At 35.6% G+C, this 14,184-nt stretch overlaps 1 protein-coding gene across 1 annotated transcript; it reads left to right on the top strand.

Moving 5' to 3' along the window:
• Positions 1-12,801: 12,801 nt before the first annotated feature.
• On the top strand, positions 12,802-13,874 carry LOC111899796 (uncharacterized). The gene is made up of 4 exons (XM_023895648.3): positions 12,802-13,077; positions 13,177-13,280; positions 13,381-13,499; positions 13,605-13,874. The coding sequence occupies exons 1-4, from the start codon at positions 12,840-12,842 to the stop codon at positions 13,693-13,695; spliced, it is 552 nt and encodes a 183-aa protein (XP_023751416.1). The 5' UTR covers positions 12,802-12,839; the 3' UTR covers positions 13,696-13,874.
• The last annotated feature ends 310 nt before the right edge of the window (positions 13,875-14,184 follow it).

Genomic DNA, 14,184 nt, shown 5'->3' on the forward strand with positions numbered 1-14,184 from the left:
CCTAGATCTAGCATATTATAATCGAAATCATATATGTAAATAGGGTTTAGATCTTACCTTGATTGTTATGTAGCAATAACAATCACAAACCTTCTTGATCTTGACTCTTGAAAGCTTAGTGTCACAAATGTCACACCTCTAATGACTCATAAACACCAAGAGCAAGAGGATGACTTGGAGAAGAGAAGGAAACACCCAAAAATGTCTAAAAACCCTAAGGAATCAGTTCACCACGTTTTTGGGGCTTAGGGGACCTTATTTATAGTTAGGCTATTAGGGTTTGCAACTAGGAAACCCTAATCAGACTGCTTAGGCCCTAAGCAACCCATGGACTTCCTTTAGAACACCCCTTGGACGAATTCCATATGGGCTTCCCATATAATTCGTTCAATCTATGTTCCAAGGTGATCCATAGCCCAATTTCAAATATCATATAATTATAATATCAATCCCCCAAGTTTAATTAATGTCTTTTAGCCACAAAATTAATTTCCTAATTAATTATTGACCAATATTAATTAAACAATATGATTTCTCCTTGAATATATTATTCATATAATATATTAATAAATCATAATTATTCTCTTTCTCCATAGCTCATCCTATCAAGTTGTTTTGGTGAAGGCAACCCAAAAGGACCATGCTCGTAATCGGGTCAAGTACATGTCGAAATAGTTATGGGCTTAGACACTAATCCAACAGTCTCCCACTTGGATAAGTCTAATAACTATTTTTCCTATGACTTCAGCTCATGATCAGCAATCGTAGCTTTCAAAAGTTGTTGTCAACTCAGATCATATCAAAAACGCGTCCTTAAGATAAGGGATCATATATTCCTCCATTCTAGATATCGTATAGACGTGAGACATGGATTGAAATCATTCTCTCAGTCTATGTATTGTTTCCCGATTTCCGATTTATGACGACTGACTAATTGAACAAATCAAATTAGTCCTGGCCCGGCCGAGCACTTGCGTTTGTCATTACTAAATCATTGAGGGGCCCACAGATATCGCTTTTATCCCACTTTGGGTAAAAGGAACGAATAAACTTTGACTCAATGTTCGCTTGCATTCACTCAGCGAATCACACACAACAATACGTTTTATAACATTAAGTTACTCGTGCGTTTACATATTATCAATGTGTAACTGACTCGCAAGATACAACTCACACATCTCGGTTTCAAGAATATAAAATATTATCGTTTCACCAATCACTTGTGATAAAATCCATGAAGTGATCCAAGTGAGCGTGGGTTTAATCCAATGCTCAAATCATATTCGTAAGCACTCATGAATGTTGCAGCAAACATTTGCTATGTCTAATACGCTTTAGGCAATCTACAAACCAATTCATGACAATCTTCTTTCATACCTACTCCCAAAGTATGAGCGACTGTGCAACGTACGAATAATCTTATTATTCAGGAAGTCAAAACATGCAAAGTGAAACACAAGAATAATCGAACCCAATATGGCCCTAAAATTTTGAGTATAAATAAAACTCCTTTTATTAATCACCATATTGATTACACATTATTCATTGTATAATGTTTCGGATAATCAACTTCTTACTTGAATTATAACAACAATTGTCCCATGCTCTTAGCATGCACACTATGTTTACCTATGGTCCTAACTTTGTGAAATAGTATAATTGAAAAACATTTTCAATCACACTCATTTCACAATTCCTAATCCATTAGTGTAAGAATACAAAATTCTCACCACTACTAGAATATGTTAGATTCTAACATTTTATGCAACAGTCCTTTCGTAATGTCACGACACAAAGGTCACCAAGACTCAGCCAATAAAATTACAAAATACTCTATTGGAGATTGTTACAAGACAATTCCGTAGTCATGAAGTCTCATATTCAAAGTAAATTCCTTTGAACATCCATCTTGCATAAAAGTTTCTAATCTAGACATTTATTCTCGATATCCAACTCCCAATATGGAAATATTTTCATATTTTCCATATGACAACTTATTCTAAATAAAATCTTATCTATTCATAATAATGTCAATATGGTCCATCCATGACAATACTTTCAACTGTCCACAAGCGACCGATCCTTGGCGAACCTTAGATTGTCATTGGCAGTTGTTTAATTATTTTAGTCAAAACCGGTTCTATTTCCTTTTTCCCTCTAAATGCCCTATGCATTTGGAAAATTTTAGAACGGTCGAATATTACAGTATATGCAATCGATCCTATACCCGAAGCGTATGGGATACAATGGCGCAATGAAAAACGTGATACTTTACCAGTTTCGTACTATAATATCGTCACAATATTTCTATTTGCCGTGTTCTCAAAAATTCGAACTATGAAGTGGGATGTCGTAATCATAATCGAAATTTTGAGAATGCAAATAATAAATATACCCTTGGCTAAATTTAATTAAAATTTCTCGATCTAAGCTTTTAGATTGGAAACGAAGTATAACATTCTCTCCCTTAATTATAGAAAAAAAACAACTTTTCAACCCTTGCAACTTTGCAAAGTAAAACTTTTGTTTTTCTATAATTAATATTGCCAACTTGCAATAATTAAATAATAATCATGCTCCCACTAACATGATGATTATATCCTTTCCAGCATAACATTTATGCTCCCACTAGCTTTGACACGTATTTAGAAACCAACTAGACTTCTAGAAAACAATACTTATTGACTTCTAAAGTTCATTGTTTCTAATACGATATGCTTTGATAAGCCTTTATCTAAGCTTCTCAACCTTATACGCATTCCCTTAGATAGCTCACATGTGTGTCTAAACTAATTTAGAAATTATATTACTAAGTCCCAAATGTTCAGACTAATTGTCAAATCTCACAATTCGAACTATGAAGAGGGATGTCGTAATCATAATCGAATTTGAGAATGCAATTTACATAATCGATATCTCCTTAAAATCTCTCTTAGTGAAAGCGTTTCCTCACAATCATTTTCATGAAAGAAAGAAACCTTATGTCACTTAGATTTTATGGTGTATGTGTTCCTATCCATGTGAATTTGCCATAACCATAATCGAAAGATAATGTTTGTGACAAATTCAAACTCTTATGGACAGAACTTGTTCATTCTTAATTTCTTGCCATCAAGGGTCCCACCATTGCTTCTAAGTTATCTAGCAGCTCATCTATTCCAGTCAATGTACTTTCATTGAATAAGGTGCTTCTCTTATGCATTCTATTGAGAACTCATAGAACTCATATGCATAGTTTACTAAATCGAAATGGCACAGAAACAAGATCATGTCGACACGATGGGTTACAAACCTCAAGTCATGTGCTAGTGTTTAATAATAGGTTTACTTTTGATTGGTTCTCGAAATTTTTCAAGATCATTTAGACTCCCACTGACCTGTTGACATATAAGATTTTCTTATCAAGAAACATTTCTTGATAAACAAATATTCAAGAGTTAGTGCAGATCCTTATCAAGACTAACACTACACACCAATTTCAAACATGCAAGAGTAAGAAAAACAATTTCCCTACTTCACATTTGATGAGTGTGTGTCACTAAATTTACAATCTTGGAGTACGATTCTAAGACTTGATTTTGGAACGAAGTATGACTCATCCTTTTGATTTAACCATTTCAACAATTTCCGATTCCTCTTCTTAGCCATACTGGTGCACTAAGATGTCCTTAGAGGATCAATTGTGATATGGTTCTTAATCATTAAGACGATCATAAAATCCGATACAAAAGCACTCCCCCTTTTTCTTAGATTGGAGAAACTTTTATCTTTTGGCCTAATTGATTCTTCTTATTCATTCTTCCATTCATTGAAAATTTTCAATGATTTAGAATTCCACTTAATCTTGTAAGCATAACCACATTTACTAGACTTTTAGGAAATTATGACGAATAGTCTTATTGTTATTTGTGGGGGACTTGACTAGTGCACAACATTGTGTTCTATTCCTTTAGTCCTTCACTTGACTCACATATTTGTGTGATCAAGAAATTAGTCTTAATCTCCTAAGTACCACGATTTCCATACATCACATGATTCAAATCATATGATTCAAAGTTTCTGTCCAATTGAAACTTGGGTGATGGGAATCTTTCCTTACTTAGAAAAGTTTGACACTAAGAATCACATCCATTTATAGAAATACACAAACATCAATTTTTCACAATGATTTCATTGCAAGGATATATATATATATATATATATATATATATATATATATATATATATAAGACAAATCAAAAATTTATTTTATTCATAAAAGCAGCGAAAAACATGTCCTTACAATGCAAAATCTACTGAAAAACTATGCAATCAAATATTCCTAACAACTCTATCATAAGGTCAAAATCCGATCTTTAAATCTATGCGATCGTGATCTATTTCTTCGTGATCAGACTCATTTTGCTCTTCCATCAAGTTTCCTCTCTTTTCTCTGATCTTGTAAAACATTCAAATGTAATCTTATCACATTATGTATTAAGAATCAATGAATAGGAACTTAATGGAGTTAGATAGTGGATCTTACCTAAAGTAGAGCCATATGTCTTGACTCTCCCATCTTTTAGATCTCTCAGGTTGACAGGGCAACTTCGTCTCTAATGCCCCTTCTCTTGGCAATAAAAGCAGACTGACTCCTTTGGAAGAGCACATGGAACTACCTCAGACTTTGCCTTTCTCTTATGGTCAAACTTTTCGACCATGGCATGCCTTTCGTTGCCATTGCCTATGCCTATGGAGGTTCGAAAGGCAGATCTGCCAATCAACTTTGCTTCTCCAGTGAGCCAAATCATCGTTGATTCAGTAACAATAAGCAAATAGGTGAGATTGATGAGGGTCACGTCGTGGTATATCATATAGTACTTTCTGACGAACTCACTATATGAGTCAGGAAGCGACTGAAGAACCTAGTCAACAACTAGCTCCTCACAGACAACGACTCCCAACATTCTTAACCTATCAATGTGTAACTTCATCTTTAAGACGTGTGCACACACTGACTTTCCTTCTTCATGTTTATTTGACAAAAGGGTTTGAGTGAGCTTGAAATTTTCAAGCCTTTGAACTTGTGGGTTAGGGACAACAATAGGAGGAGGTGGAGGAAGTGAAACATGATCTCTTGTTCCTCGATCGAATCGTGGAATATCATCTTCATGTGGAAAGCTTGTTCCACAGGATTTGGGAAAACCATAGTTGTCATACTTTGAAATCTACAAAACGGGAGAAAAATTCAAGTTAGTTGATCGATTGATTCATTAATAAAGCACCCAAATGAGATATTAAGGCTAGGACCCAACACAATGCTCTACAATTTGGAAGATGGATGTCGTAATCCAAATTGCAGAACATTTGAAGGTAAGTGAATGACGATTCACTAATTTTCCACCATGAAAAACGAAAAAGAGATTAAGTTTTAAATGTATTGAAAAACTCCTAGATCCTTTGAGATTCATTGAACTTTTCAATGGCGTGTTTAAATCTCGATATGCCCCTCGATTTGTGACTGGGATGCCGAGGATCACAAAACAGGGTGTGAATAACCATGCAAACTTACATGGTGCCCCCAATGTTATAGTCACATATTCGATGTGCAGGTTAACCACACACGCTCCACCAAACTATGACAAACATTGAGTCACCATTTACTACCTTTGCTTAGAACCATTTAGTGTGTCGGTTAACCACACACGATCCACTAACGTCTTCGCAAGGGTACAAAGTGTAATTTCATGGAATTGCATCGAATTCACTTTTGCCTAAAGTAACTAGGATTGGGAATTTTGTCAAAAAACATTTAGTTACTTTATAATTCATTATACTTTTAATGGAACGGGTTTGCCCTATCCTACCCGTTCGGCTAATGATCCTCCACCAATCAAGGAAGCGGTGGGTGAGAGTAGACACCCATTAAACGGCCATTTTATAGGCCATAACCTTATACCCCCCCTTATAGATCGGCTTCGTGAATGAGATCTACTAACGGTAAGACTAGCAATTTAAGTTATACATATATAATATCAGACTTTTAATGTTATATATAGTATAAGAGTGTATTTTACACTTTTAAAATACCAGGTGGTCTAATTTAATAAATTATACTTTTAATTTAATTAAATGTAAACCAAAACTTTATGGATTTATTAACTCTCTTTTAATTATACACTTAATTAATTTAATAAAACCATAAGGGTGTAATTTGAACTTTTCAAAATTAGGGTTTTAGAATTTAACATTTTAAAATTAAACCTTTTAATCAAAATTTAAATTCCAAAACCTGAGGGCAAGTTTTGAAACATTTCAAATCATTAGGATTTAGAATTTAAATATTTCAAAATTAAACTTTATAATAAAAAATTTAAATTCCAAAACTTGAGGGCAAATTTTGAAACTTTTTAAAACTATCTAGATCAAATTACAAATAATTAAATTTAATCAAATAATTTGAATTATCTAAATTTGACCTAATTTATTTTTTTCACAAGATAATTCAAATCAAAATTACAAATAATCAATCTTTATCTAATAAAACAAATAATTATCTTAATTTTGACAATTATCCATTAATTTGATTAGGATATCAATTACCATAAAAAATCTGATTTTTATTTGAATAAAGTAGTTTATGGTAATTATCCAAAGCAAATTAAGGCAAAATTTTTGAAAGCATGCTGTCAGACTGGGTTCACGAGGTGAACAGACTTTGTTCAGGACATGAGTCTGGTTTAATTCAAAAATTTGTTGTTAGACTGAATTCACGAGGTGAACACACTGTGTTCATGACGTGAATCAGGTCAGATTCAAAATTCGCATATTTTCAGCTTTAAAAGCATGATTTTGCATCAAATATAATAGAAGAACACCCTAGGCTCTGATACCATTGATGGGTTTTGAGCAAATCATCAATCATATGGTGCACATGCAAAACCCTAAAACTTTGGATCTAGGTTTATCTAATTGTAGATGCAAATTATCCAAAGCTCATTAACCTTAGATCTAGCATATTATAATCGTAATCATATATGTAAATATGGTTTAGATCTTACATTGATTGTTATGTAGTAATAACAATCACAAACTTCTTGATCTTGACTCTTGAAAGCTTAGTGTCACAAATGTCACACCCCTAATGGCTCACAAACACCAAGAGCAAGAGGATGACTTGGAGAAGAGAAGGAAGCACCCAAAAACGTCTAGAAACCTTAAGGAATCAGTTCACCATGTTTTTGGGGCTTAGGGGTCCTTATTTATAGTTAGGCTATTAGGTTTTGCAACTAAGAAACCCTAATTAGACTGCTTAAGCCCTAAGCAGCCCATGGACTTCCTTTAGAACACCCCTTGGACGAATTCCTTATGGGCTTCCCATATAATTCGTCCAACCTATGTTCCAAGGTGATACATAGGCCAATTTCAACTATCATATAATTACAATATCAATCCCCCAAGTTTAATTAATGTCTTTTAGCCACAAAATTATTTTCCTAATTAATTCTCGACTAATATTAATTAAAAAATATGATTTCTCCTTTAAAATATTATTCATATAATATATTAATAAATCAAAATTATTCTCTTTCTCCATAAATCATCCTATCAAGTTGATTTGGTGAAGGCAACCCAAAAGGACCATGCTCGTAATCGGGTCAAGTACATACCGAAATAGTTATGGGCTTTGACACTAATCCAACACTATATTAACACTATGATTTGCAACAAACAATTGAATATTAAGAACCCTAGAAATAAGAAGTATGTAGCTATTTTCGAAATTAATAAATGTTCATAGAAATTACATATCTTTTGTTTTTTGTAGTAAACAAACAATGATTCCTTATTGGTCTAGCTTTAGAAAGCAAGCACCAAAAATCTCGTGGCTTTAATGGTTCACACCCAAACCCTATCAATTAGAAGCTTAAGAGGAGAGAGGAGGAAAAAGGAGAATTTCGAAAATAACTCTTGGGAAGAAGTGAATTTCAAATTTCCACTTAGGGGTTTATTGTAACATCCCAATTTTCAAGACCAAAAATTTTGCTTTTAATTATGTTACTTATCTAACCGTTTACTGAAAAACATCATCAATATTATATAAAACCATAAAACCATAATCACATGTCTCAAAATCATAACATCAATAGTAATAATATCATACTACAATCCCATGGATCTCAAAATGCGGAAATCATGTGTGTGCGATGCGCTGCTACCGTGCCAGCTCCTTCCCCTTCGACGAAGAGGTACCAGAAACCAAAACTGTAAATCGTAAGCACAAAGCTTAGCGACTTCCCCCATCATACCACATACCATACAACAGACATACTGTCGGGCAATTTTGGGGTGCCCGGCCTACCCTGTCAGGCGATTCTGAGGTGCCCGACCTACCCATGTCAAGCAATTTTGGGGGTGCTTGATCTACCCTACCAGGCCTTTCTAGGGTGCCCAACCTACCCTTCGGTCCTTACGACCATACTCGAGGACTATTCCCCCTACTACCTCCTATCACATAACATCATATCATAGTAACATATAAACACATCAGGTAGTAGCAAACCTAGATGGTTATCACAAAGACAATCATCTACCAAACAACTCTACTAGTGGGTCGGCCTTGGTGCCTTAAACCCACTTTTACTCGAAGGTAACTCACCTCAATGTCGTGCAGTAGCTGAACTGTCCTCGATGTCGGGATTAACTCCTCTCAACTCCTACGCATAACAACCTTCCTTAATTTACCATTACATACTGTTAACCCTTACAAAGGTTACTTAGTTCAAAGCCAAAGTCAAGGTCAACACCTTGGTCAACGTCAACTCTGGGTCAAAGTCAACGCCTGGTTGACCTGACTCGCCGAGTTGACCCAAAACTCGCCAAGTCCCCAAATCCTCAAAACACTAAGACCTCGATCCTACTCGCCGAGTCTTGCATGCACTCGTCGAGTTCTACTTCATACAAGGCCGGGACCCTCAACAACTGACTCGAAGAGTTCATCCTTGAACTCGTCGAGTCCTTCTACATGCAAGAAGACACATTTAGCCTTGTACTCGTCGAGTTCCTTATGAACTCGTCGAGTACGCCTTCATGCAGTTGGGACTTGCCTTGAACTCGCCGAGTTCCAAGATTCCCAAGTCCAGATTTGCATCTATCTTGTTGAGTCCTCTTCTAGACTCAACCAATTCGATCAAAGCAGAAAAGGCTTGGGGAACCATACCCCGACTCGTCGAGTCCCATGAACGACTCGCCGAGTCCACCAAATTCCATGTCCATACAGATGATTTTAGTCGGGTTTAACACATCCAAAACATAGATCTAGCCTCTTAGGGTCCATAATACACGTAAAGTTACAAACTTGATGTTCATGCATGGGGTATTTGGCTCAAATGGCCCTAAAATGGAGTCTACATGATGCATGAAGCTCTTATGGCAATAAACTTGGCACCTAAAACATCCAGATCCAGCGTCCAACTCTTGGGGCAAGCCCAACCTCATAAAGACAAACCAAATGGACCAAAATGTGCCATATACCACCCCAAACAAGATCTATCCAAATAAATGCCAATATGAGAGCTTTTTACCTTCAATAGGTGAAAAAGGTGAGTAACTTATGGATCTACAAGCCCTATTCCAAGTGATGATCCTTCAACAACCTTTAATCTCTTCAAAATGCATAAAAACACTCCAATATTCCTCACAAGACCTTAAGAACTCTAAAATAGTGGGTAAGGGTCAAAGTTAGGGTTTAAGAGGTATGAAGGCTGATAAGAGGCAAGGTTCAAAGAATAAAAGAAGCTTAAATAGGGTCAAGACCATAAAATTAGGGTTTCTTAGCTAAAGGGAGTACGCCCCGTGTACCCCTCAATACGCCCGACGTACTCAAAAGGAAGCCACGATTCATTCACCCACTACGCCCCGCGTACTCGATGAACATCTACAACACTTAATTTTCATTTGCCCATAACTCCCTCGTTCTAAGTCCATTTTCGCAATCCTTATATCCACAAAAAGGCAACGAGAAGCCCTACACTTCTACCAACTCACCCCGCCTTAAGACTTCCCGGAAAAAAAAAACCAAAATTCATAAAGGCTCGAACTGCCAAATTACGATTATACCCTTGGGTTCCGAAACACAACCGAACTCTCAGATCACCTAATCTATAATGCCCATATCCAAAAATGGTTAATTCTCTTCCTCCCCAAGGCCCTAAGCCTTATGGTAAAAGATAATCGGGCCACAACCCTGAATAATGAAACGATTCGGAACCGGGTGTTACAACTTTCCTCCACTTAAATTAGATTTCGTCTTCGAAATTGCTCCTTACTAACACCCAGCCACACCAGACAACCCAACACCCCATCCACAAATCTGATACGAACTAAAGGAGCAAATCATACATACAACAACATGCCAAATCTGCGTCCGAACCGGGCCTTAGCAGGGCCCTCACTTCTTTGCGATGAACAAATCTTCACATTTTTGAAATTAACCCTTGAGGAATAATCATTACCACCTTGACCAAAATCTAAAATTCTGAAACCCGGTCTGACTCCCTGACAGACAGTCCGCTACGAATCACTGACCATTCATTGTTGTAGAACCCTCTTACTTGACATAAGGCCTAGATAATCCTTCGAGTAAAAGACACATCCCTGCAACGGTTAAACTCATACGAGAGTTGTGCAATAAGGTCCAATCAATTGCTCTGAGATTATTTAATCCAAGCTGCAAGTGACTTAACATACCGGATAGCAAACGACTCCACCCTCGAGTCCCAAATCACTACTACCGCCTCGGCTCATATTGATGCCCTCTAGCTGCTTTCCAAAAGCAGCCGATGCCTCCTTGGTCCCAACTTACCTACCGAATAACCGATTCACCGGATTTCCACCCGGTTGTTGAGATAATTAGTTTCACACAATCGCACCATCAAACTAACGAGTTTTTTAAAAATAAATCATGTTATTTAATAGTAATATAAAAAATGATTTAGCTGGGTTAAAAATACCTTCCAAAAACCAGTCTTCGAAAATTATTGAGATCTCTTTAAAAACATCGATTTGAATCAATGAAAACCGGTCCGATTTTATTAACCGGTAAGGTAAAAAAAACGGTACCATTGTGTACAATGGTTTGCTGTGCTCAATTCTTTGGGCCAAAGACGATACAAATGCAACCCAAATTTAATATTATTACCAATTAATTATTTTGTCACTTTTTAAATATTAGGTCATATGGTTTATTGAACTAATTTTAATAACTAGAAATTATAGCAAATGTAGCTTATATTACTGAAAATATAATCTAAGTATTACTGATCTACATAGTTTATGACTTTATATGTAAATTTTGTAGATTTTAACTTATTATAATTGTGAAAAGCTGTTGTTTTATACCTTGAAAATTCGTTGGATGACCCCATATGAAATTGCCGTATTAGCAAGTTTTTGATTTTTTAACCTCTGAGACATGTTGATAGCATCCTTGAGTCCTTGACTTTACAGTTTGACACTTTGGTTGTTTTGACCACATCTTATTGAGGGATATTTTATAATTACTTTTTTCTGGAATCTTTTACCAACGTTCTATAAATGATATTTTCATATAGTGTTTGAATATTACGAGCTTAAATGACAAATCATTGAATAGACAAACTTAGCAAGCGCCTTTAGTCATAGAATGCTATCATGGTCAAAATTGCATACCCTCATCCGTTTTATTCATTTTCAATTTGTGTAGATCATTTTTAGATCTAAGGGTGTATTTTATATTTTATCTTTCATTTTTCCAGCGTCATGTTAATTTTTATTCACTCACCTTGCACTCTTCAAAAACCAAAAAATAGTCATATTTTACTATCTTTCATTTTTATCTTTTTAAAAATAAAATTAATTTAATTTTAAAGGCTATAATTAAAAAATCAAATAGATTTAATTAATAAATAATTAATAAACTTAAAAAACTAATAAAAATAGAAAGATTTCATTACTTAAAATAAAAAATACATAATAAAACCTAGATAACATATCTAAAAATTACATAAAAACTATTTAAAAAAATATGAAATAATCTAGTGGGAAATATCTTTTTCATGATTTTCTTCCTCATCTTCAAAATTAGTTTGAGGGTTTGTCCCAAAAAATTGTTAATTTTTTGCATCAAGAGTTGCATAACTCCCATTTCTTTTCTTTTCACGTCTCTTTTTTTTTTTGGCAAATTTTCCTTTGTCAAGTTGCGAAACATTCAACGAAATTTATATTGTATCGATCAAATGTCCCGGTGCTTTCTACATTTTTTTTTTGTCGCTATTGAAATTCGATGAGTTGGAATAAACCCCCTTCCCCTTCCTTTTTATTTTGTCCATATCGGTCAGATAATTTCTTCTAGCTCGAGCTCATCGTCATCATTTAAATTTAGTTCGACACGAACATCGTCATTAATTTTTTCTAGTTTGAGCTCGTCGTGATCCTTATAAAATTATTCTTTTTGACGAATATTTGATCATTAGTTTATTCATTTTCTTTATTTTCTTTAGTTTGAAATTTGGATAGCATGAAAAACCCATTGAAATTCGAATAAAAAGTTTCAAAGGCCACCTAAATACAAAAACTTTAATAATAATAAAAAAAACTATTTACAACTTTACAAGTTACAACCGATGGATAACATCTGATAAAGAAACCAAACCAAGCAGATGTTATTGCTATCCATTCGATAAGACGATATATATGAGTATGACTCATTAACGGCGTGTCAGTTTCCTGAGTGTATACGTGCCACGTGTATTATTACGGCTATATATGGTATCTTCCGACCCTTTATAATTTAGAGAAACTAAGAAACCGAGATAAGAAGCATGGCAATGGCGGAGGAGAGCATGGTGCAGTTGCAGAAACAGGAGACAATAATGAAAGTATTGGTGGCCATAGACGAGAGTGAAGGAAGTTTATATGCTCTCCAATGGGCTCTTCAAAACCTCTTTCTCCACAATACCCCAGCTCCGGCGGAGGAGGGAGAGGAGCCAGCGATGATGACGGTGGTTCATGTGCAACCTCCTTTCCAGCAGCCATTCACCGCCACCCCTATTGGTCCCAGTACGTGGAACGTTCTCCGGTTTAATTAATACGAAATTAAGGTTTATGAGTTGAGGTGAGAATGAAATGAGTTATTTAAATTTGCCACGTGATATATAGTGGTATTTGCGACGCCGGCAGTAATGGATTCGGTGAAAAAGGCACAAGAAGCAGCAGCAGCTGAAGTTCGTTCTCGTGCCACACAGCTATGCGAACAGCACAAGGTTAGGTTGGTGGAGGGAGGTTTTTATTTAGTTTTAGAATTGGTACATTTAATTTTTTTGGGATTAATTAAAAAGTCTTGTGGAATCGTGCATGGTGTAGACTAAAGCAAAGACGGTGTTGCTCAGAGGGAATCCAAAAGAAATGATAGTTGAAGCTGCGGAGGAGATGAATGTTGATCTTCTAGTTGTTGGGAGTAGAGGCCATGGCCAAATCAAAAGGTAATCAAGGTGTCTGTCTGTCTGTCAATTCGCACAGGAAAACTGTGTTATTAACTGTTGACCACGTCGAACCCATCGATTGGGTTTTTATTTTTAATTTTGCAGGGCGTTTTTGGGGAGTGTTAGCGATTATTGTGCGCATCACGCGAAATGTCCGGTTCTTATAGTACGGCCGCCTAAGCCAGCCAAGAAGTAACGCTTTACGCTTGGCTTGGAGTTGGCGAATGGCGATGTAATTCAGTTGTTTAATAAAAAGGGTAAATAGTTGGCATGAAATAAAAACAACGAATTGAATATTATTGTGTGTTTCAAGTTACTATCTCTGAATGTAGTGTGATGCAAAGTCATCAAATTAACCTTCTGGATTGGACTCTATTTAGACTTGTTTCAATGCGATCCCTTAAGTTTACACTCATCCATGAAATAGTAGTGATAAGGGTAATCTGGATTGATTGTATGCAACCATTAATGATATAAGAAGGTTCAATATAGCATTGCTTGTAGCCAATGTACAAAAATGAACTCAACCCATAGCTCTGTCTACAGCTCTAATTAAGCCTATATGAACGAGGTCCAAGATATTGAATACGCTCAAGATGTAGCATAGAACCATGGAAGAATATAGACCTGAAGATCCTGTAAACTGAAAAGGCAATTGAAACAAAGAACATTAGTCAGTCGACAA

Source organism: Lactuca sativa, chromosome 2, assembly GCF_002870075.4.
Source record: "Lactuca sativa cultivar Salinas chromosome 2, Lsat_Salinas_v11, whole genome shotgun sequence".
In the NCBI taxonomy this organism is placed as follows: Eukaryota; Viridiplantae; Streptophyta; class Magnoliopsida; order Asterales; family Asteraceae; genus Lactuca; species Lactuca sativa.

Bases quoted from the DNA above. Each gene is read 5' to 3' on its own strand.
- LOC111899796 (XM_023895648.3), top strand. From the start codon at position 12,840: ATGGCAATGGCGGAGGAGAGCATGGTGCAGTTGCAGAAACAGGAGACA. The intron at 13,078-13,176 runs GTACGTGGAACG...CGTGATATATAG, and splicing joins CGCCACCCCTATTGGTCCCA to TGGTATTTGCGACGCCGGCA. The intron at 13,281-13,380 runs GTTAGGTTGGTG...TGCATGGTGTAG, and splicing joins AGCTATGCGAACAGCACAAG to ACTAAAGCAAAGACGGTGTT.